Source organism: Spermophilus citellus, assembly GCF_964194105.1.
Source record: "Spermophilus citellus genome assembly, chromosome: 3".
Lineage (NCBI taxonomy): Eukaryota > Metazoa > Chordata > Mammalia > Rodentia > Sciuridae > Spermophilus > Spermophilus citellus.
The window spans coordinates 133,907,143-133,932,298 of NC_138184.1; the positions used below are offsets into that span (position 1 = coordinate 133,907,143).

At 35.5% G+C, this 25,156-nt stretch overlaps 1 protein-coding gene across 2 annotated transcripts in view; it reads left to right on the forward strand.

Moving 5' to 3' along the window:
• The window catches only part of VPS41 (VPS41 subunit of HOPS complex), a 160,737-nt gene that overhangs the window by 103,402 nt on the left and 32,179 nt on the right, over positions 1 to 25,156 (forward strand). The window contains exons 11-17 of one of the 2 annotated variants that reach the window (XM_081288528.1): positions 10,299 to 10,396; positions 14,369 to 14,498; positions 15,915 to 16,030; positions 17,391 to 17,447; positions 20,356 to 20,417; positions 21,795 to 21,876; positions 24,173 to 24,265. In XM_081288528.1, coding sequence (XP_081144654.1) covers positions 10,299 to 10,396; positions 14,369 to 14,498; positions 15,915 to 16,030; positions 17,391 to 17,447; positions 20,356 to 20,417; positions 21,795 to 21,876; positions 24,173 to 24,265 — 638 coding nt within the window. The remainder of the gene's footprint in view (positions 1 to 10,298; positions 10,397 to 14,368; positions 14,499 to 15,914; positions 16,031 to 17,390; positions 17,448 to 20,355; positions 20,418 to 21,794; positions 21,877 to 24,172; positions 24,266 to 25,156) is intronic. The other variant, XM_081288529.1, reaches the window with a different exon arrangement.

The following is a 25,156-nucleotide window of genomic DNA, read 5'->3' on the forward strand; positions in this document are numbered from 1 at the left end:
TTGGTCCAGCTTAGACTGCCACAGTCTGGACTGCCATTTACCTGTACTTCTGCAGCAGCCTCTTAACTCCTTCCACTATGAATGACTCTAACTTATTCCACTGCAGTCAGAACTTGGATTGGATCACATCATCATCCTTCAATTCCTTCCTGTTCCTTTTAGAATAAAGAGAAACTCATCATTAGTACCTGACTGTCACCTCCTTGCAAGACTACAGGGGTCTGTGGTGGCTGTGTCTGCCTCTCCAGCTGCAGACATTCTCCTGAGTCTTTATGCTGTTGTCAAACTGACTTTCTTCTACCTACCTCCTCTTCCATCTAGAATGTTCTTCCTGCTTCTTTTCACCTTAGTAGTTCCAAATTATTCCTCAGCTCACGTGTTTTTTTTTTTTTTTTTTCTCAGCTCACGTGTTGTAGAGAAAGTCCACTAGATCTTCCTAATGAAGCCAAGTCCTCCTTTGGGAGCATGTATAACACTGGCTACCATCCTTTGCCTTATAGATGTAGTGATCACTTGATAAATTTAATGCATTTCTGTGTCTTCCACCAGACTATCGCCTCATTCATTACAAGCATACACTGGTCTGCATTTGCTCTCTTTATATCAAGGGCCTGGAACAGTGCTTGGCACATAGTAGAATGAAATGAATCGGTGACTCTGGGAAACAACTCTTGAAGAAAAGTGTGCTAAGGATGATCTGCCATTTTTATTTTTATAATTCTTAGGAGAAAAAAGTTTTGCCATATTATAAGTCAGCTATAAAATTAATTTGCCCATTTGGATGGTGGATGGGGAATATAAATTTGATGGGTCATTATAACAAGGCAAAACTGTCATAAATCATTTACTCCACATTACCCACATGACAAATGTGAGTAGGATTTACTTCTGGGCTGTTTTGAACTTGAAGTCAGAAGTTGGTGGTAGAGTTTTAATCTTTGTTTTTTAATCTTAGAGAATACATAGTTTAGGTTGCTAAGAGTATGGGTAAATAGGTGTCTACAGAACATAACAGTACTGAGAAAAGTTGAGAAACAAGATAATAGAGAAGACAGGTAACTAGAAGATAAAGGCAATTGTTTCAGTATCTCTCACTCTTCTTTCCTGTCAGGGGGGAAAAAACAACAACAGAACTCTGAAAATCTCAGTGCACAGTGTCCTTAGAGATAATATTTGAATATTTTAAATAGAGACAAGTATTAAAATAACAAATCTGAGAATTTTTAAGAATGTAAAAATTTCCAGGAAAGTATAAAAATGTAGCGATTGTCATCTTCTCTCCTTAGTTGATATTTATTGCTCTCATTCTAGGTAGAGATGTCGTACTGTGTGCATTACCTGTATTCATTCATTCTCACCACAACCCTTTGAAGTTACTCAGTATGCTTCTCATTCTGTAGATTGAGAAATTGACCTTCAGAGATGTAAATACCTTGTTTAAGATCTGAAACCTGTGGTAATAAAATGGATAGAATCCAACTCTGCAGAATCACCAGAAGGCTTCCAGGTAGACAAGGCAGTGTGGTGAAGTATATGATCTTGGTAGGATTCCTTAACCTCCCTGAGCCATACTTTCCCACTGTGATAGGCAGATGATAACACCTACCTCTCAGGGTAGTTGTGAGAATTAAGACATAACACAAGTAATGTGCCTTGCATGGCTTGGCAGTAGTAAATACTCACTGAATCATGCATGTTATTATCACTTGCACATGTCCATCCAAACACGTGACTGCTAAGTTTCCTCTGTGGTGGCTTTATTAATCCAGAGCCCTGGGATCACATTACTGAAGGGTAGTGGATCTGTACTGTAATTTATGTGAAATAGTCTGTGTGGGTACTAACAGTATCACATTACTGACATTTCACTATTATGGTTAGTGGTTAAGTACCATTTTTCCCCCTCATGAGAGCAAACCCTTAAGAATGTAAACCATTTCCACAGCAGGAAGCAAAGTGGTGTGGATAAGAGTCCTTGAGTAGGATAAAGGAAAGGAGAAATATTAGGAGGTCAGGATTACAATGTACTTTAGCCCTGAACAGTGTGAGCCACTGTTCTTTAATAAATGAGGTGAAGTGGCACTGAGATTAAAGAACTATCTGTGGCTACACATTTCTTAGAAGCCAGATGTTTCTAACTCTTCCTTACAAGCTAGAATCAGAAAAACGAAAGTTATTTCTGCCAACAGGATATTGATATACTCTTGTAAATGAAAGAAAAATAATCATGATAAAGAGTCGGCCAGTCACCATGAAGACAGTCTCTGTTCATAGAGATTTTGGATGTTATTTTTTGTTCCAGAATGTATTGCTAAAATTACAGTGTGGTCCATGCCTATTGTTTTTAATCTCACTTGACGCTCTTTATTCCCACAAGACTCCCTAACCCCCTGATACTTTTCACCAAAGTTTCCCATGGTCTTTGTGGAATAGGAATTGGAGAGCTGATACATTTTTAGTTAATGAAGCCAATGTTTGCCATTTTCTGGAAGTTGCTGCCAAGGACTGAGAATTTTCATGCAAGGAATTAATTATTGACTTTCTAGTCTTTATTTCATATAGAATCTTGTTTAAAAAAATAACTGAGATAAGCCAACTACAACGGACTCTATAGAATGACAGAGAAACCGGGAGGAACGAAAAGGTGATAAAAGAAGGTACCATCTCTTGATGTTAATTAAGTAGGGTCAGTACCTTTGATTGGTCATATACTATGATCTTAACAGTTTAGTACATCACACTGTTTTCAGCCTCTCAATTTATTGGGAATGTGATGATCTGGATGATGAAGGTCTGTTTGCTTGATGCAGGAGAGCTGTGAGATCATTCTTTCATACATCTATGTATTTCTCTTTCATCTATCTGTTATCATTTTGACTTTGACATACAACACAGCTGTGATAGTTTTCTTGTACACATATGTGACATTGTTTTCCCATAATTGCTACTAAGTCTCAGTAGCAATTATGACAGTCACTGGTATCATCCAATGCTTTTATTTATTTATTTATTTATTTATTTATTTATTTATTTATTTATTTTTTAGATGGCATCCAACATGTTTTTATTTAAGGAGCTAGCGACATGTGGTTTTGTGTTCTGCTGTAGTTCAGCTTAACTATTTAGTAGATGAAATAATCATATCAACTTAAGAGTTGTCACTTAATTGACAGTAGTGTGCTGAATTTTGATTAGAAAATATAGAATGAAATTGTAAACTAAACTTGCTTTAAGTGGTTTGTGACCTGTGTACTGCTGGCTTCTGTCTGATTTGAATGTTTTGTTATTTTGCCCATTAGCCATACTCTTCAATTTCACTTTCTTGTACCAGGTCTTCTCGGTGACTTGCTGTCACGCATCGTAAAGTCGCTTTTACTTTAATATATTTGCTTCATAGCACAGCCCTGAAGCTGTTGAAATGTCGTGATTTCCAAATGTATTTTCATTGATCACTAGTCAGGTTGACAAAGCGTCTAAACTTATTGAAAATAAGTTCTGTGAGCATTATTTCCAGTTGATTATGAAATACTACTGTCTGTTAACTAAGAGGTTAGAATTTTATGGTGACATGGCACTATCATAAAAAGCTTATCAGTGAATATAAAACAATGAAAGGAACCTGTTCCTATTTATAAATTGCTCGACATACTTCCTTTTTGTTTCTTTAAGAATCATAAATAACAAGATCTGTAGGATATCACATTATTTAACTCCAATGAAGAATCCAAATCCTTCTGGGTCACATTTAGCTATTGGGCATTTGGGGATGAGCAAAGGGATAACAAGTATTTAAAACCAGCAATACAAGTTATGTTCTGCAGCACTTTTACCCTCATGGTAGCATGATGGATTCAAGAAAAGGGCAGGTGGCACCCTGACAACATTGTGCTGAATCACCAGAGAGTTGTCAAGCCCTTAACTTCTATTTTTGGTAACCCCCAGTACACTTTTAATCTGAGTGTCTGTCTCAGTGTTTTTACTTATGTGTTGTAGTGTGACTTGTTTAAGACCTAAACTTACTGCTTCTGCTGCCGTCTATTTCAGAGACATATTAGTGAAGATACTTAACTTCTCTTAGCTTCAGCTGTTCTAAAATAAAGATGATGTTGTTATGGTGAAAAGAGATATTGAATGTAAAACACTTAGCATACTGCCTCTCAGCATAGTCATATTCATTAAATGGAAGCATTAAATTAAGGTTGCTATTATTTAGTTACTCAGTGAGAAAGAAGAAGAGTGGTTTTCTTGAGAAATCAGAAGACTCAATTATTGTGTATCAAAAAACTAACTGCAAGAAAATTTTGGGAAAAATATAAGGGTTTACTGAATTATTGAGAACAGATCAATATATTTCATAATTGCATTTCTCAGTAAAATATATGAATCTACAAATGAACAGAAATACAGTAATAATTAAGAACATTGCTTTAAAATCATGTTTTTTAGGTCATATACACAGATAGTAAAATCACCTAGTTCTGAATTATTTGGAGAAAGATCTTATTATTTAAGTAAAATTTTGTGTGTGTGTGTGTGTGTGTGTGTGTGTCTGTGTGTTTAAGTGAGATGAAGAGGTTGTTTTTCTTATGTTATATAGACTGTTCTTATAGTCATGATTATTGCCACTATTTCCATCCTCATACATATTTCTCTCTAACCTAAATTTTCCTGCTTTTTACTGTTTCTTGTTTTATATCTATTTCCATTTTTTTGATATGGCAGGCAGTACCTTAATTATTTTTTTAAATAATAAATGCACAAGCTCCCTTAAGTCAGGGTCAAGGTCTTAGTCTCTGGGTATTTCTAGAAGAGAGTCTTATGCACAGCTAGTACTTGGTCAAGTTGTTGATAACCCTCAGAGATCTCAGACCCATGGCACAAGAAAGTTCTTTCTTATTAATTCTTATTTCAATCACATGGTGCTCATTCTGAAACTGTTAGTATGTGCCATTGATGGCCCAACTTTGCTTACGTGTTATGGCTCTAACCCTAACCCCATTTCCCTGGGTAAAATAAAGTTGATATAAAACACTGATCTTGGGAAGATGATACAGTGTCAGCATTATTTTTCAATCTGCCTGAGTCCTCACATAAAAATGGAACAAGTAGATCGCAAAACAACACACAGACCACATTTACAACAAAACAAGGTAGCCCCAAGAACCCCAAGACACAAATAGATATGGAAAAAACACTAGTGGTAGCCCGGTGCCTTGCTATGGTCATAGCCTTCTGTGTGACACAGAGTAGAGAGGAATAGGGGTTCTCTGGCAGGCTGAGGCCAGGAGAACTTCAAAGTAGTCAGTCAGTGTTCACCAGAAAGGACAGTAGGCTACCCCGAGAGCATCTGCAGTGGGTGTGGGGATCACCCCTATGTGTGAAGGGCCAGATTCCAGCTTCCCTTATGCACTTCACAGTTGAGCAGCCAGGGTTTCCTGACAGATACAGGATATCTGAGGAGAAGAGCAGGGAGGGAGCCTGTCAGTGCAAGACAGGGACATTAGAAACAAACAAAAGAACTAGGGGATCTCAGAAAGAAAGTGACCAGATTTTTATTTTTTTAAGCACCAAATTATCATAGCAGAAGAGGGAGCTCTACAAGGTTGGAAGATCTTTCCCAGTCCCTGTCTCCTAAGAGTTCAGTGACAATGACTTTACCTCATAATGAACACTAGGAAAATACTGAGATCAAATCCCTACTAAAGTTTAAGAAAAATAAGGAGATCAGTGGTGTCCTTCATAATGCACATCTGAAAGACATAACCATAACACAGATTGCAACTGAATATAAAAGCAAATAGAACCAAAAAGTTATGCTGAGAGAGGGACAGAGAGGAAAAGAGGAATAAAAAAAAAAGAAGACAGTGTTTATCTGGTAAAGAACAAATTGTTCTTTACCAGATAAACACTTTTATCTGTCTGTTTATCTGACATCAAGATATATTCTAGTAAAATCACTGGACTTAAAGAAGAAAAAAATTGGGAGGCCTTCTAGACCTATAGTCACCAGTATGGTAGCCAATAACCACTTGTGGTGAGACTTTGTAATGTTGCTCTCTCTAGTGGTGGCAGATTGATGTGTACCATGTACCAGATTCCAGATGTTTTAGCATGAAAATAAAAAAGTAAAAGACCTCATTAATGATTTTGTATGTTGTTACATATTGAAATAATAATTTGGGTATATTGCATTAAAGAAAATACATCATTAAAATTTCACCTCTTTCATGAAGGAACTTTGGTTTGTGTAGAGGGGAGTCAGGGAAGAGGTGGGGTCATGGGGATGGAAAAACAATAGAAAGAGAAAGACATTATTGCCCTATATAATGTATGATTACATTAGTGGAGTAACTCTGAACCATGTTCAGCCAGAGGAATGAGAAGTTGTGCTCCATTTGTATACTATATGTCAAAACACATTCTACTGTAAAATAAATTAATTAAAAATTTTTTAGCTCTTTCAAAGCTTTTGCTCCTTATTGTGGCTCATAGAAAATTTTACAAATTAGATATGCAACTGTGCTTTTGACTTGCATTGTGTATCTGTTGGGCAGCAATGATCAAGAATTCCAGCCTCCCTTCTGTATCAGTCCTACCAGCAAAATTGCATTCATTATCCTTACTGTGGATCTAGAAAACTTTGCTGAATAGAATTTTCATGTGAACAGCCCTTTTGAAACTCACCCTCTCTTAATCTACTTTGGATCTCTATGTAAAGGTCTTGTATTACTTCTTCTATCATGTCTAGGAATGCTTTATCCTCCTGAATAAACCAGAGTGCAGAAGCTCTTTCATCTCCATCAGGATAAGGAAGGCTTTTGCTGCCTTAATGCCCACCATTGCTGATGTTCATCAGCACACTGTTGTGTGAACACAGCATATTCCCTGCCTTGGCCTGGAATCATTCCCTCACTTTCTTGATCTTCTTGATCTGAAGGATAGCTTCTGTTTTGTGGTTTTCTCTGGGAACTTCATTTTTGTTTCTTCCTCCTCTGTCTTTTGCTTCAGTTTTGTGTTTTGCAAACAAATCAGAATTTGTTTTCATTTTCTTTGTGATTTATCTTCTCCAGATAATCTACTTAAAGATGAGTTTCTAGAGCATTAAACCTGTCAGCCATCTGTATTCAAATTGGGTTTATTTTAGGGGGAAAAGATTTTTTATTAAAAGTATTAAACTCATTGTTACATGAAATGTAGTAGGATTTCAGGAGAAACAAGTAATTTGAAATTTCCATTGGCCCACTTTGAAATATAAAGCCCACAATTATTTGGGGATATTTTACAAAATAAGTTCATAAACTTTTGCATATCTTTAGAAGAATAAATATTATCATTCAGTATTTCATTCTCTAAAAATTGGGAAAACTATTCGTTATATTTCTATATTCATTCTGATACCACTGTGTCCAGGCAGCCCTTCTTGGATTCAGTGTTAATATGAAAAATAAATTGTATCATGTTAGATCTAAAAACATTCATGTTCATTGAATTAGTTATGAAAAAGCAAGACCCCAGCATCCTTTCTGTAATGTTTTAAGCAGAATTGCTACAGACATTTTCATAAACCAGCAACTCAAATTAGGAATGAGTTCTTTTTTAACATGATATCATTACTAGTGGGTATTAATGGAGAGGAATTGTTGAGTGATAAAGTGGGAGAGTACTCGCAACTAAGAGAAATAGCCATTTAGAACTCTTATTTTGTGAATAATAGTATTTCAGTAACAATTTTTTCTTTAAGATGATTTTGATACTAATAAGTTATTTTAACAAAATGTTTTAGTTTCAGTTTTATCTGTATATGGATAACTTGCCGAGTGTCTCTGGAAATCTCATCAGTATTTTTGTGTACCATATCTTTTCTTTATAAGTAACTTTGTGTTAGTTTGTAATTTGCCCCTTCATGTAGTCTCTGTCTAAATTATTATTAATTCTCAATTACTAAAGTCTGATAAATTAAGTACTTAACAAATACACATTTATTACAATATCCAGAATTGAGACTGTGTGTCTTTATAATCTTTCCTCATTTTCTTTAAGCACCCATTGGAGTTTCTGTCATGTTCTTAATTAGAGAACTGGAAATTTTCTCTCTTATTCATGTAAGCTATTATACACAGACTATTGTAGGCAGATCGTAAGGAGGAGGAGGAGGGCTTTGGATAAGATCATTTTCTAGCTTCTCTGTTCTGTATTTTAAGGCTCATTCATAAAAACTCAGACATCTATATATATTTGGTTACCTTTAGGATAAACTCTGACATTGCCCATTAGTGAGGCTAGGCAGCCTATTTGGCATCTCAGATGAGGAAAATACCTCATTCACGCACTGCTTCTTTTGTGTTTAAGGGGATGTTTTTTTGGGGGGTGTCTCTGGCAAATGAGCACAGAAAAGCCTCCTTGTGATGTCATCAGTACAGCTTCTGTGGCTTGAATTTGTTCTTTACCAGAGTTGCTGATAAAGGAATGCATAGCATTTCAAACATGAAGTCTGATTTAGTGGAACAACTCAGGTCCATTTTTTGCCAACGTGGAGTGTTCACTACCAAAAACTCTTGTCAGTTGTCCGTATAGCTTAAGAGAAGGTGAAACTGCCACGTTTTCAATCACAGTGTCCTGTATGGCCCCATACTGTTCAGTACTGTCTGTACATTTCAACTCCAACCTCTCTGTTCCCCACCTGCATGCACAGTAGGATGAGAGTCTCTAGATTGTCCAGCCTGAGTACACTGGAAGTATTTGTCTCTGCCCTGTGGTTGAGGTGGAGGTGGCTGTCTCACACGCTCTTAACAGCTGAATAAGGAGAAACTGTAAAGACTGGCAAAAGGAGAAGAGGAAGAAGAAAAATTCAGTAGCCCCTGTTCTTTCTGTATTATGGATTTTATTTCTGCTCTCATTTTTTTATCTTATAGAAAGGGTAATTTATATCCACAGAAGTTAAAATGACTTGTCCAAGTTCAATTTAGTGGAAGTTATAGCCCAGATTTCCCAATTCAACATTCAATATTGTTTCCAGCATGATGCACTGAGTTCCCTTACTTGGGAAAAGAGAGTAATTTCATGACAGACATTTGCTAGATCTGCAGCTAATACCCACAACTGTGAAGAAGATCTGAATCGAGAAACTCTTTGAAAATGAGATGCGCTTGCATGAGAGTTTATTCCCAAATGAATCCTTAAGTGATTCATTTAATGATTCCTGGAAGACTCTTCCAGTCCCACTGCTCTGTCAGCTCTTACCCTTTAAGAAGCCACCTCAAAACTTCACTTGTTAAAACAACAATCATTTGTATTTTATACAGCAAGCATTTATCATTAGAATCATATTTTGATAATGTTTGTACTCTGTTCATGGAACTCTCTTCAAATCTTTGGGATCCAAAGTTATTAAATTCACATACTTCTTAAACAAAGTAATATTTTTTCTAAATTTTAAGTAGTCCATTTTCAGGAAGGAAAAAGAAGCTTTTTATTTTTCTTTCACCTCTATTTCACTTGAAAAATAATAATGTTTGATCATAATGCAGTCTGTATTTGCATACTTTCTTTAACTTAAAGTTCTTTTAATAATGCCAAAAAAAGAGTGTTTTATAATCACAAACAGCAGCCCTTGTGATGTTTGTACCTCTGTGATGCCCCAGTTGTCAAAAACTTAAAATTAGGCATATGAAAAAATTAGTGTTGTTATTAATAATAGTTTACATTGAGTTTTATGGGCTTCATATTGTCTTCAAGTGATTTAACTATGTCATTTTAAACTGCCTGGGCACATATTACTCTTGACATTCATGGTGCTATTATTCTTGGGTGCATTTTTTTTAAATTTTTTTTTCTGTTGTAGTTGGACACATTATCTTTATTCATTTATTTTTATGTGGTGCTGAGGATCGAACTCTGCACCTCGCACATGCTAGGCTAGTGCTCTACTGCTGAGCCACAACCCCAGCTCCTTGGGTGTATTTTTGTTGCTGATAGAAATTTCAAGTTTAAGTTCTTACATAGCCATCTAGTACTGATTATTGTGAAGCATTTTCAGTGCTCAGAGTTGAAAGTATGTTTAATTATGCCCCTTCATGTTAGCTTTTTTAAAAAATTGGCACATAGTATTATACATATTTATGGAGCACACTGTGATAATTTGCTACTTGTATTCAATGTGTAATGAACAAATTAAGGTAATTAGCATTTGCATCGCCTTAAACATTTATCATTTCTTTTTAAAATGAATCTGGCTGGTAGTTGATATGTCATTGTGTGTTGATTTTTCCTCCTTTTAATGGTGAATCTTTTGTTCACAGTGTCTCAGTTTGAAACTGAATTCCACATCAGTGGACTCGCCCCTCTCTGTGATCAGCTTGTTGTACTTTCCTACGTAAAAGAGGTTTCAGAAAAAACGGTAATTATTTTCTCCACAATTTCAAAGGGATGTGGGGGTTCATTTTTAGCATTATACCCGGATCAGGTTGCCTGTCAGAGGAGTCTTCTATAAGCTGAGTAGAACTTTCTTGATCTACAAGACTAGCAGAGACTATGCTGTAGACCCTAACATATTTACCTGAAGAAGGTCCACTCATTGCCTGCCTTTGTTCTTTTTTTCTGAGCAAAGAAAAGTCATTTCCCCCCCTTTTTCATCAGTCTCTTGGTATTTTAGTCGAAAGGAATGAAGTATCCCTCTTGCGGAAAGGCGAAGAAACTAAGCTGACACTGTGCATTAGCAGAAATGACAGCAATGAAGTTGATCGGCTGCAACAACAGGGGTCCCTGTGGTCAGAGGGAGTTATGGAAAGGGCAGTTCATTATTTCCTGTGTCCAGACATATTTGTTTACTTCCCAGTGGCCTGGTGAATCTGAGTAGTTTGAGTGTTGTAACTTTGAGTTACCAATTATGGATTGTTGTAACTTTCAGTTACCAGTGCAAATGATAGTATAGTGAAATGTGTGGCTAATAGAAAGCAGTAGGTAGTCTAAATTTCATTGTAATGATGTTAGAATGAAGCTTACATCTGGGATCCAGTGGAGGGGCCGGCACACCCAGTTCTCCCTTTGAAGCCCAGGCCAGCACCATTCCCAGCTTGTTGTTATTGTTAGAGTCTAGGGGTCCTACCTAGAAGGGGATGGGAAGGCTTCAAGGCACAAACAAGGAGAGTTTATTGTAAGGGATTTTCTTTTGGATGCTGTATATAAAAGAAATTGCAATTGATTCTCTACCCCTTTAGAGTAAGTAGGCAAGTGGACCCTCCTTGTTTGTGTCCTCCTCCTTTTCTTCTTAAATGGCAAGGAATAAAATGGGGGAGGAAAAACCCTGGGAGCCCTTGTTTTGAAGTGGTAACTGCACTTGAGCTTTTCTCTGAGCTAGCACTTGCATTAGGAAGCCATCACTATAGTAACTGAAGCTCTGGGTGCCCATGTTGCTAGGCAATGGAATGCTGTAGACTTAAGTGAGCACTCAGACCTTCTAAAATCAATAGGGGTGGCTTCTAGCCCTATTGCAGGACATCAGTTTATTATTATTTTATTTATTTATTTTTTGAAAATAAAGAAAAGCAGTCGCTCCTGAGGGAGTAAATTCAGTGCTTTTTGATGAGGAATGTGGGGAGGATTGAGATTGTGATTGAAAGAAATAAGGAAAGAAGCAGTAAAATGAAAAAGGAAGGCTTAATAAACAATTGACCAAAAGAAAGAATGAAAGAAAAGAAGCCTTTATTAATAAAAGAGTATTGAAAATAAATAAATCCAAAGAAAGGCCAACCTTACAGAATAAATTAGAAAATGGAATTTATTTCAAAGGAAGAAGGAAGGGTCTTGGAGATGACTTAAAACATTTGTGTCAGTGTACACGGAGACTCACTTTATTGAACATCAAAGTGTGCCTTAAATCCTTAAATAAATTATTAAGGCAAAAGGAATAAAGAGATCATCTTTAGGCCATCTTCTACCTCCACCCAGCTTTTCTTTTTATCCATATTGAACAATGTTTAATAAACAATATTTAATAAAATTTATTTTCAGTATTTTTCCCAAAATATTTCCCATGTGATGCCTTTGACATAGTTTGTTTTCACATAATTGCATTCAGTGGCACTTGCTCCTTAATATTGCCCTATTTTTATGCATATTAATCCTCCCCATACGTATATGTGGTTTCTTTCCATTATTAGCATGTTTGGTAGTCATATACTATCCTGTCTGATTGACATAACTTAATTTATTAAGTGGTTTCTTAACGTTTGGTTTTTCTTTCATTAGTTAGTAAAGCACAAATGTGATAAGTGTTGGCTAAGCACTGGAGGTCAGAGATCAACAAAGCCAAATTCCTGACCTTGGCGAGCTAGATAAGCAGGCTGGTTAGCCAGAGAGCAAGAGTTGTAAAATGACGTGAGTCACCTTACTGGTACTTTTCTTACACATAGAAAGGCACTTTTGGTATTGTCTGGTGAGGTGGTTTAATGTGTTTTTTTGTTGAAATATTTTTTCTACTTTGCTATTCTAATGTTGACATCTTTTATTATTTTTATAGAAGTCAATTTTTTGTGGTTTTTATTAGTGCACTATGGTTATACATAATAGCTGGATTCATTGTGACATATTCACACATACACATAACATGATTCGATCAGTCTTATTCCTCAGTACCTCCCTATTCCCTCCCTTCCTTGCTACCCCTAGCCCTTTTCCTCAACTGGTCTCTCTTTTATCATTATTTTTAAAAGAGTACATTTATGTGTGTGTGTGTGTGTGTGTGTGTGAGAGAGAGAGAGAGAGAGAGACACTCTCATTGTGATATGTTAATTACATGGATTTAGCATAATTTGATCAATTTCATTCCTTAGTGCTCCCTCTGTCATTCCTTAGTACTTTCCTCCCTGTCAGTCCCCTTCCTCTGCTCTATTAATCTCCCTTCTATTTTTGTGAAATCCCCTTTTTTATTTCTTATTTTTCCTCTCCATATTACAAGAGAAAACATTCAACCCTTGACTTTCTGAGTCTGGTTTATATGACATTCAGTTTTTTAAATATGCAAATCTTTTCATTTTCTTTGATTTTTTTTCTGTTTCAAATTTATCTGATAAATTATGCTGTGTGTTCATACTCACTCTTTTTGTTGATCTTGTGTAGTTGCTATTTTATTTTTGGAATGTTTTCAGTATATGAGATGGAAGGCTAATGTAATTACTTCCCAGTTTCTGAACAAGATTTGTCAAATTCAGGTTTACTATTTTATTTGGGAAACTTAGAGGGCCAGGTCTAGTTCTGGAGGGTATTTTGTTTTGGTTGTTTGTTTTTTTCCCATTTCATTTCTCTCATCTGTGTCTTCTCTGTACCGATTTCAAAGTGCTTCAGGTATTGTTGGTTTGTAAAATGAATTCAAGTGTCTGTTTTGTACATAAAGTTCACAAAGCATGAACTTTAAATTAGAAAAAACTTGACTTCAAGTCTAAAGTTGGCTGATTCTCCACATAACCCACTTTTATAATTGGCTTATATAACTTTAACCTTAACTTTTTTGATTCTCTGTTTTCTCCATCTATAAAATTAGAAATTATAATTCTTCACTTTCTAGGGCTCATTTAAGAACTTAGAGTAATATATGTATATTCACTTGCTAGATTTATTGAACTGCCACAGGTCCTCAGCAAATATTCTCTCATCATTCCCTTTTTGTCCTAATCTTGTGATTCATCATCCAAAACTGAAGTCACCAGCTATGTATGGCTGTTTGTATTTAAACTAATTAAAATCAAATAAAATTTAAATTCTTATTCATATTAATAGCATTTTATGTGTGCAGTAGCCACCTGTGACTAACATCTGCAATATTGGGTTGTACAAATATAGAATATCTCCGTCATCTTAACAATGTCTGATTTAGAGGCAACTCCTAAATCTTCGGCTTTTTAACACTACTAGTAACTTTACTAGTATTATCATTGATTTGGATAATGGAACAGTTTATACATTATTTTACTTTTCCACACATATTTGTAGAAGAGATGTAATAAAAGGGCCAAATTCACTGTCTTGGGCCACTCCTGAGATTGGATGGGCTGCAGTGGTAGAGTGCCCGCCCATGTCACACAGTGCTGTTTATCTTACACAAAAGGTCAAGAAATAAGACATTGTTAGGATGCTGTCTACTATAGGCTGTTGGGAATGGCTTATGTGTGCAAAATGATAAAATCAAAGCAAGTGGGCTGGAGTGCTGTTCAGTGGTAAAGCATTTGCTTGGTGTGCATCCCTGGGTTCTGTCCACAGCACTGCAAAAAAAATGAATAAAACAAAACCAAAGCAAGTATGGTTACCTTGAATTAGTTTGCATAACTGGAAATGTATTTAAAACATGACTTTTCCTTTCTCCTTGCTCCCCCAGGAAAGAGAATATTGTGCCAGACCTAGATTGGATATCATCCAGCCACTTTCTGAGACTTGTGAAGAGATCTCTTCTGATGCTTTGACAGTCAGAGGTTTTCAGGAGAATGAATGTAGAGATTATCATTTAGGTGAGAGAGAGCAAAGGTCTTGTTCATGTGATTTCCTGTGTTATTTTCCCTTCTACTTTATTTGGACAAAAGGAAACTTAAATTGAGTTGCTGAGAGGATCTTAGAGAATATGTAGGCAGGCCTCTTCTTTTGAAAACCAGAGCGTTCAGGCTCAGAAATATCCCAGAGCTTTTCTAAGCTCTCATTGCAAAAGGAAGTAGAAACCAGGACTGATGAGGAATAGGCTCCTTGTTTGTTGTTTTATTATTACTTTTTTCCATCGTGCTAAGTAACAGTTAACTTGATGTCAAGCAACTCTCTGGTTCTAACATCCCTCCAACTTTATGTCCCTGTAAGGTTTGCTCTGGGATGGCAGAGAAATTGTCTTTCTGTGAGTTACTGAGTGCTCACGGCTGAGAAGAGTCCTACCATATCACTAGGCATTAGGTGAATATTTGTGGAGTGGATGGATGAGCATACTTAGTCATTCACTGTGCAGACACAAAAGGAACACCATTATTATTTAGTCATACCGAGGCCATCTGTGTTTGAGTGTCATCATATCCTCATAAAATACATTGAGGAAAATAGAACAGTTAGGCTTTTTAAAAAATTTGTTTCCTGCTTTAAAAACATTTGACACTTTGTGAGAATATTTTCATTTCCTACGTTGGCTGAAGAAATGAAGAAATATTCTCTACATGTTTGAGCTTTCTTATGTGAAGCTCCAAATCAGTTGAAAAATGGGAGTATATTCTGGACTTGGCAAAAAGCAACTGTGATTCACAACTGAAAGCGTCCAATCTAGGTATTTTGCTCAGAGCAAACTCTGCTGCACACTTAGAAACCATTCAGAACAGGTTTTATAATTGAATTCTGCAGGAAACCCTCACCATTGGCATTGTGCACAACATGCTGAAATGATAGATTATGTCCCCAGGGCTTGGGCGTCTGTCATTTATGCTTTAGATGGCCTTGACCTTGATGAGGAGGAAACATTTATCGCAGACTGTGGGGTGTAATTGTTCTGTAAAAATAGAACAGTGTCATAAGTGGCCATAAATAAAGTTTATATACAGTAGATGAATTCTAATATGCAATGGATGTGAAGAATTTTGAACATTGTTTTTTATATGGAGTCAGAATGTTAATGTATTTAAACACAGAATTTTGAACCTGTTAAGTTTTATAGTACTTGTTTTCTCCCTGTTTCCCTTTTCTCTTTTCTTGCTTCTTTCTTTCCCTTTCAGATCTGAAATACATTCTGTTATGCTCTACCCTATTTCCTTCCTTTACCTTTCAACAAAGTGAAGCACATTTGCAAGTGTAGAAAAGTTTTCTCTTTACTCTGAAATTGGGTGGGCTCACCCAAACTGTTGCAACACTTTTTGTACTGTTGAATCACTCTAGTTGTTCCTCTCTTCTCTCACTTCTAGAATACTCTGAAGGGGAATCACTCTTCTACATCGTGAGTCCAAGAGATGTTGTAGTAGCCAAGGAACGAGACCAAGATGATCACATCGACTGGCTCCTTGAAAAGAAGAAATATGAAGTAGTTTTGATTTTAATTTCTTGGAAGTATTGACTTGTCTGTAACAGAGGATAATAGATCTTTGTTGTAAATCTTCTGTGTGGTTGAATTAGAGTGCTCCAAACCAAAAAAAAAAAAAAAATATGTAGGAGGATAATAACTTTCCAATACCCCTCTCAGAAATTCGGGAACAAAAAGATTGCAATGATGTTGACTGGCTTTACTAAGTTAAATTGGGGAGGAGTCCGTGGTAAAGGGAGGGAGAGGTTTAGATCTAACCTATTGAAATTTTATTTTGTGATTTATTTTTTTCCACCCAAGGAATTAAAAGAGAGCTAATTCCTCAGAGTTGTCTATTTGGACATTTTAATGAAATCACTCATTTTATCCTTATTGTTTTTGTAAAGATAAAGCTACTAAATTTTTTCAAACCAACCTCAGTTATCAGATAATCAGATATCTTTGTAGTCCAGGTAGGAAGTGATGAGACCTACTAGCTTGGATAGAATGATACTGTCCACTTTAGTAAATCTTGGTTTAGACAGATTTGATTAGAGAATGCCCCAATAGGACTTTATTTTAAAAATGTATTTTTCAATTTTAATAGCTGAAATGTATCATGTTGGTTTAGTTAGACTGTGGATGGGCTTATGTATTAATCATCAGAAAACAATAGCAATTAATCCAACTTTTTGTTCCTCTAAATTTGTAACTACCTGGAAGGATAGGAAAAATCATTTTAATCTAAAAACTCTTTAGAGTCTAGATATAGTTGAGTAGTTGCTAAAAGAAATTTTTTTTTTAATTATTTATGTTAGACTAATACTTATAAACTTTCTAAAGTAAAAAACAAAATCAGAGATTTTCAAATGCTTAATTATAGATATACAAAAACGTGTACAATTTATCTATGTTGAAACCTAAAGAAAAGTGCCTTTTTCCTTCTCTCCCTCCCTCCTTGCTCTCTTCTTTCCTTCCCTTCCTCTGTCCCTCAATATGCCCCTCAGTATCTGTCACACCAATTTAGAATGACAGCTGCCTTATTTTGCTTGGAGTCTAGGAGATTTTGTTGTATTTTGATTTGTGTATGAAATGTGATTCCAATATCCTAATGCGTAAATGAATTCAAATGGAAATGAAAGAAGTCTTCATTTTGGTTGACTGCCTTTGTTTGAGTTTGAATTCAGTGAAGTTCATTCAACCATGGCATTAAAAATTCCAGTGCTTCAAGCAAAAGCCACAGAAAAATGGGGCTTTATTCATGTAGTTCAGAATGTTAAAACATAATAAATATAGTGTTTATAACCACAACATCTTTCTCTCCCACTCTCCCATTTTCTTTCCCTTTTTTGTTTCTTTTATCATGCCTATGTAAATATAGGAAGCTTTGATGGCAGCTGAAATTAGCCAAAGGAACATAAAAAGACATAAGATTCTGGTAAGTATGCCTTTTTTTTATTATATTAGAATAACTTTACCTTTTAATAAGTTGAAAAGACCATGTTCTACCTATCTTTTCAGAATTTATTTTAAACTAATTCTCTTTGGTCTGTGAGGTCAAAATATTTCATTTTATCAAATCAATTTCTTCTTGTAAACAAGACACTTGAACAGCTGCGAGGAGGTATAATTTGAAAACGATATTTGTAAAATACACTTTAAATACAAAGCTTTCCAGTTATGTATGTGGAAGTTTCTTTAAATTATAGATGAAATCACATTATCTCAAAATTTATTGAAAAAGTGCTTTTGTAAAACCAGATTGCTTTGGTGTCTCCATAATAACAAACTCAATTGATTTTGTTTTGGAGACTTATCTAGGACTTCAAATACATTTTTATTTCATTTTGAATTCAGGAAAAATGTAGAGACTGAAGGCCCATTTCTTTGCTGACTATGACAGAGAATGTGCAGATAAGAAATCATATCCTTTGCAGGTCCTAAGAGAACATCTAGCCTGGTACCTGTGTTTTGCAGGTGAAAACTACAAACTTAGTCTTTTATAGCTAATTGAGTTTCTACACAAATTTCTTTTGCTTATGCTTTCCCTACCTTAAACTCTTTGGTCCCCATAAGGCTTTAATTCCCAGAATGTACAAGCAGGATAATTTAGGATTAAGAGGAAAAGAGAAAACCAGAGCATCTTTTAGTTTTAAGTTAAAAATGTAGGGGATAGGCAAGAATTCTTTAGAAATAGGAGAGAACTGAAAAGGCTTGTTTTGCTTGGTTATGCAGAGCAGTTAAAGGAATTTCTACCTAGAAAGCAAGAACCAGATCTTGAAGAGATTTCCATAATTAGAAGCTTGGTTCTATTTTAGAACCCTTAAAAGACAATCTGAGCTTTTAGGCACATATCAGATTTCCCTATTACTGAGATTTTCTGGTGGAGACAAGGTCAGCTGAGATGGAGATCAGTTATCAGATATCTTTGTAGTCCAGGTAGGAAGTGATGAGACCTGCTCAGAGTCAGCAAGAATAGGGACATCTTATGGGACATCCTCGTGGAGTGCAGGAAAGAAATTTGAACTCAAAAATAGATTCAGAAGTTATCAGTCAGAAAATATCAGTTGAGTGCTTGAGTTTGGATTAGCCCACTTAGGGTGGGTACATAGTATCACAGAGGAATGGGAATGGAACCATAAGGAACACTGTCATTCAAGTAATATCTGTAAAACAGATTTGGAACAGCCAGAGGAATTTTATGTCAAAGGAGTTGAAAGAGGAGAGCATTGAGGGTAAAGAGAGTTACATACTTATGGGCCTGAGGTAAACAGGTCAAAAAGGCTAGACAAGCTGAGTTGGTCAGGTGTATAGTGGATTTGGTAATGTGAAAGTAACTAGGGAAATTTCTGCATATATATAATTTATTTTCAACGTGGTATAGGGATTAAAAGTTAATAGTTAAAGTTAATAGTTAAAAGGAGTTTGTAGAGTCAGCTGAGCGATGAATGAGAGACTAGAGACTGTAGGTGGCGGCTGTGGCATCATGGGATAGTTGTTGTTGCTGTTTTTTGTAACAGAGACATTTAAACATGCTTGTGCTAAATGGGAAAGTGAGAAAATAGGGTATATAGAAAAAGAGGAAAGGTTCAGAATGAGCTCCGCAACCTGGCAGCATGGACGTGTGGTGGAGGGACTGGTACTGAAATCTCACAAAATGACCCTCTGTAGATATTGTGATATATGGTCTGTTTTCACTCTCATTCTGTGGGTCTGAAATGATTTCTCACATAATAGTCATTAAAGAAAAAAATTTAAATAAATTAAAAACTTTATTGTTTATCTCCCTTCTTGAAAAGAGCCTGTCCTGTATATTAAGTATGCATAGATTTCTTTTTCTCCTGGCATGAAATGTTTCCATATCAGGCATGCAGAGAAAAAATGGGCTCCTCTCATTTCTGCCATATTGAAAAAAATTCCACATGTATCTTTTTGTACATGAAGTAGAAGTTAAAGCCAAGTTTTGTTATATATAATAAATTTTAGCTTCTAATGAAAATGCTTTCAGGTGAGGATAATATTTCATAAAAAGAGTCATGGGGAGATCAAGCAAAAGCTGTTCTCCCATGCCTGTGGTGACACTGGCCACTCCAGATTCTTTCAGAACCAGTGAATATTCTGAAGACACTCGGTTCCCTGCTTTCATGCCAGTTTCCTTCATCTGTAAATTTATGGATTTGAATTTCTTGTTTTTCTCAGCTCATTTTCACTTTAGGATTAAGTTTAATATTTCATATTTCCTTTTAATCTGATAGTCTGTCATTTCATTTTTCTTAACATTTCAGACTTGAGGTAGAGGAGACATGTAGTTCACATTTTACAGATGAAAGCACAAGAAACAAAATTTTATATCCATTGACAACATGGAATTGTTGGATCATGTTTCTAATATTAGAGATTCCTTTGCAGAAAATCTCTTAGAGGGGATCATATTAGAAGCCTTTAAAATAGTAACATTATTTATTTTTTAAAAATTGAATTTCAGAGCCAGGCTTGGTGATACATGACTGTAATCCCAGTGATAGGAGTCAGAGACAGGAGGATCACAAGTTCAAGGCCAGCCTGGACAACTTGGGAAACCCTGGCTGGGAATGTAGCTCAGTGGTAAAGAGGCCTGGGTTCACACCCCAGCACCACCACCCCCCCAAAAAAATTAATATACATATAAAAACAAATACATGTACTTTTAAATATGAATATACTAAAGAAAGAAGCAAGCATAACTGCATAAAGCAAACTGCAATATCACTATTGTCGATAGGACCCTAATATCATGGCCTGCTTACAAACAGATTCGGCTTTTCAGTTGTTCCTTTTGAATTTTGAAATTCCTCCATTTTCTCTAGGATATCGGCTTGGCATATATAAATCACTTGATGGAGAGAGGAGAATATGACATAGCAGCACGGTAATAAACACATTTTCACAATTTTTACTAATACAAATAGAACAGGTCAGTGTTAACAACAGCAATCAGTCATTCTTCTATTTAACAGACATTTTGGTGTTTTTTTTAAACATCTTTCTAACAGGAGTAATTTTGAATATTAGTGGTTTCAATCACAGAATACATTAATATCTATTATTTCTGCAACTTCTGTTGCACTTTTACCAAAAGGAGAATTGTTTCTCATATATTTAATGAGAAAAGTGTCAAGATCCATGAAGAATGTGGGATTTTCCCATTTATAAGCTAGCAAGTTATCCTGCCACAGTTTCATTGTTAAGCAGAAGACATGATATGAGACTCCTGGGTTAGAGCTAAAGAACTATCTCAATGGTTTTAGTAACCAATGTATCATCTTTTAACCTAGGTCCCCAATCCTCAATCCCCATTCCCATAGAACAACATGGAGGTGGCCCAGTGACTCTGCCTATGCAGTGGGTTGTGTTATTCGGGTGGAGTGCTGAGCCTGGGATATCTTTTCTAGGGCAATGACCCAGAAAAAAGACTTTGCCTTCATTGTACTGGACAGTAAGCAGAGCTGCCCTCTACTCTGGAGGGAGATACTGTCTTTGTCTAGGGCCGTTGAAAGATAGCCCAGAAGAAAATGCCTCTGCTTACAATTTCAGGAGAATTGTTTCCCAAGGAGAAACTGGCTACTAAATGGAAATGGTCAAACCATAGGATCCCAGGTTGCTGGGACCTTTGGTGGGCGGAAAGCATGCATGTATATAGTGGTCATGTGATCCTTTTGGAATTTTGCAGTGCCCATCTCTGTGACCATGCAGTATCCTTGGAAGGTAGCCTTTAGTTCCCTGAGATTATTTAAGAAACTGTGTTTCTCTAATATGTTAATAAAAACAATAAATTTCATTCATACATAAATAATCTTCTAGATTACATTCTAAGATGGGACTCTAGTTTTTTAAAGTCTCATTTTGTAGCCTATTATTTAAATCAGTTCAGGAGGAACTGATACTTTTGGATATGGTGAATTTTCTTCAAGGCAAAAAAGGGCCCCAAACCAGCAGTGTTGATCCAGACAAATAGTACACTTAAAACAGGAAAATCATTGGGGAAACCCCTAATGTAATCTTCTGAAAGAGATTTATCTGGATTTATAACTATTTTGTGTAATTTTCATGATTTGTGGCAACCTGTATATGCAACCAAGTAACAGTAATAACTTCATGTTAATTAGCATACGAGAAAGAAATTTGTCAAAACCTTCAAAGAGAGATTTATCTAAACCACAGGGGAAAATGTCTACTTATTCCATCTATTTATTTATTTAATTTATTTATTTGTAATTTGTTTCTCTCTGGAATGTTTTTACTGCAGCAAATGCCAAAAAATCCTTGGGAAAAATGCAGCCCTCTGGGAATACGAAGTTTATAAATTTAAAGAAATTGGACAGCTTAAGGTAAACAAAGATTTATTTTTAACTCTTAGTTTCTGCATGTTAAATGAAAATAAAATAATAATAATCACTTTTTTATTGGGAAGTATTTTATCAGCTGGAAAGAAAAATAAAAAAATCAAACTTGGCACTTAGTTTCAAAACATAAAGCATAGTTTGTAATTTTGGGTGTGTGTATACTATGTATATTTACATATATGAGATGGTCTCTCTAACCTTTTACCGCTACAGTTTTCTCTCTGTTTAGATGAAGTTTTCATGTTCTTTTTAAATAATGGCTTTGGAAGCCAGGTGTAATTTTATTTGGTGAATTGTAAAACATAAGACCTTTTTCAAATTTACTGAAGAATTAATGTATTTTTCAAATATCTTACCTGTGAAAAGGTGAAATTTGACCATGTAGCTCAAATAAATTATTTTGCTGCTTCATTTTTTAATCTTTAAACTTAGTATACAGCATTCAAATCAGTAAAGGTTCTTATGTTTGTTTAAAACATTTTTTAATTTTTCTGAGCCTGTTGAATGCTCTAATGGAGATATGAATGTATTTTTTAGATGTCCCAATTATGTTGGCTTATCAATTTCATGACTACTTACTCTTGTGCTTGCCCCATAAAGATTACTCTAAGTACATGTATGAAAAGACGAATGGTGTGACTCTACTTTGTGTACAATCAGAGATATGAAAAATCATGCTCTATATGTATAATATGAATTGTAATGCATTCTGCTCTCATATATAACAAATTAGAATTAAAAAAAGAAAAGAATGCTCCAATTAAAAAAAAAAAGAAAAGGATTATTCTTCTGTAGTTGGACCCTAGCTCCATTTCTTTTCTCTCTCTTTTTTTTTTTTCCGTGTGTGTGTATATGTGGTACTGGGGATCGAACCCAGGGCCTTGTGCATGCGAGGCAAGCAATCTATCAACTGAGCTTTATCCCCAGCACCCCAGCTCCATTTCTTATTGGGCTTTTCCTAGAAGGTTTCATCCAGAGTTTCATGGGCCTGCTTACGTATAACCCAGACAATTCTTTTGAATTGTTATGATGGCTAATTCTCTTCATATATATTGCTAATAATGATAATGCAAATTAAGGTAAATCTACATCCTTCCCAAATTTGGTCATTTTCCTTTGAATGTGTGTTTATAACACACAGTATTTTCATTCTCATTCTTAATGGCTCAAGAGCCACTATCCTATTGAGAATATTTTCCTCAATTTACCTCTTCATTCCATTTAATCTCTGGTTTTTGTCAGTTTTATCAAATCAACTAATTGGGCCTTTTCACTTCCATTTCAGTGCCATTTCCTTAACTCTTGCCTGACATTACAAGGACCTTATGATAGATCTAGAGGCAGCCCTTGCTAAAGTTTTGTTCTAGGGGCAGTCCTGGTTAAAAGATATCTATTTAAAAAATAAATCTGGACTCTCACTTCCCTATTATCTGTTGCTTCCCTCCTCCCCATAGAATAAAATTGAGTTCCTTTCATGACCCCACCTCCCTTCCTCCCCACCTTCGGGGACCTAATTCTCCCATCTCTGGGCCCCTGTGTCTTCCTTGAACACAAATGTTTGTGGTTGCATGCCTTTGTTCATGTTGTTCCCTGCCAGATCTGCTTCCCCTTCTGCCTTTGTCTGATAAATTCAGGACCATAACATACAAGATTCTCCTCTGTGGAGTTGGGGGTATGGTTCATTGGTAGAGTGCCTGGCATGCACAAGACTTTAGGTTAGATCCAGCACTTCCATAAATAAATACAGACAGACATAAGATTCCCCACTGTGTCCACAGCCCTTTGTTAATCCCTTTCTCATAATATTTACCACACAGTATCACCAGTATCTGTTTATTTCTCTTCACATCTTCCTTCTTGGACACTAAGCTTCTTGGGGATACTGTCCCTAGTACAAAGCATGGTAATGGGTGAGTAGAAGGAAATTGAACTATATTTGGAAATATCCGAAGAATGCAAGATGCATTTTTCCTGTTTCAAAATATGATTGTGAGTTGTTTGGTGCACTTCAGTTTCAGGAAGGAAAGATGTATAGGTGACTTATACTTTAGATTATTTAACAAGTTGATTTTATAATTTTATACTTTTGAAAATGTATCATTATTTGTTGTTAGAAAGTATAGTTCATTTGCAACTTTTCAGAATAATATTCCAGAGTACTCTTATTCCTGAGTCTTAAAATTTTAAAATAAAAAATATATTTTTATATTATCTGTGTAATGGGAATACAGTTTTGTTTTGCCACCTTTTAAAGAATTCTTGTTTCCCTTTCCTTCCACAGGCTGTTAGTCCTTATTTGCCAAGAGGAGATCCAGTTCTGAAGCCACTCATATATGAAATGGTCTTACATGAGTTTTTGGAAAGTGATTATGAGGTACGGCATTCTGACATGAACAGATTTGTTTGTATTCAATAGAAAATTTTAAGAAGTCTTGAAAGTTTATCTTTATGATCCTGTTGTAATTCTTTCACGTATATCAACTCTTAAATTATTTTAAATTTTTTATCATCAAAGTTATCCCATTAATTCATGTTATGTCTGGGAAACTTTTGGTTGAGACTGAAATAAGCATGACTTAAATCTCAAGCTTGCAAATATTTTCTCCTCAATGTTTTAAGATGTCTGCCAGATCAGTAGTATTGAGAAAATTATAACTAATTTTTTGTTACAAGCTCTATGCATAATTCCTATTCTAGCTTACATTATTTTCAACTTAATGTTTAAATTTTGAATTAAATTGTCACATAATAGTAGTGATCCGTAACAACTTTTGTATGAAAATTTTGTGCTGTCAACAGAGCATTAACAATCATATCCCCCACCCAATGTACTTCTCTGAAATATTGACTTCTCAATTTTCTTTTCTTCCTAAAAAGATATGAAGTAATATGATTTTCTTTGAGGTAATGATGCGCTTCATGACATGTTTCTAGTCTCATAGAGTTTCTAGTCCTATGCTTATAGCTTTGCCTGTTATTTTATAACCTAATAGAATTGTTTTAAATAGGTCTTATTATAATACTGACTAGTTAATATTACTGTATAAGCATGTTAAAAGTGGTACAATTTCTGTGGCATTTTATTTAATGAATACTTCTTAACCTTTTACTTCTATGTAATGGGCACTGAGGTGTTCTATACCTTTGTTCACTCTATCCCAACAGTTCTTCACTGACTGTGTCCTCTAATTAATCATTGTGGTCACTGGGTTGAATTTATCAGTATTTCTTAGGTAACACATTTATTCCAGAGTGTGTGAAGCCA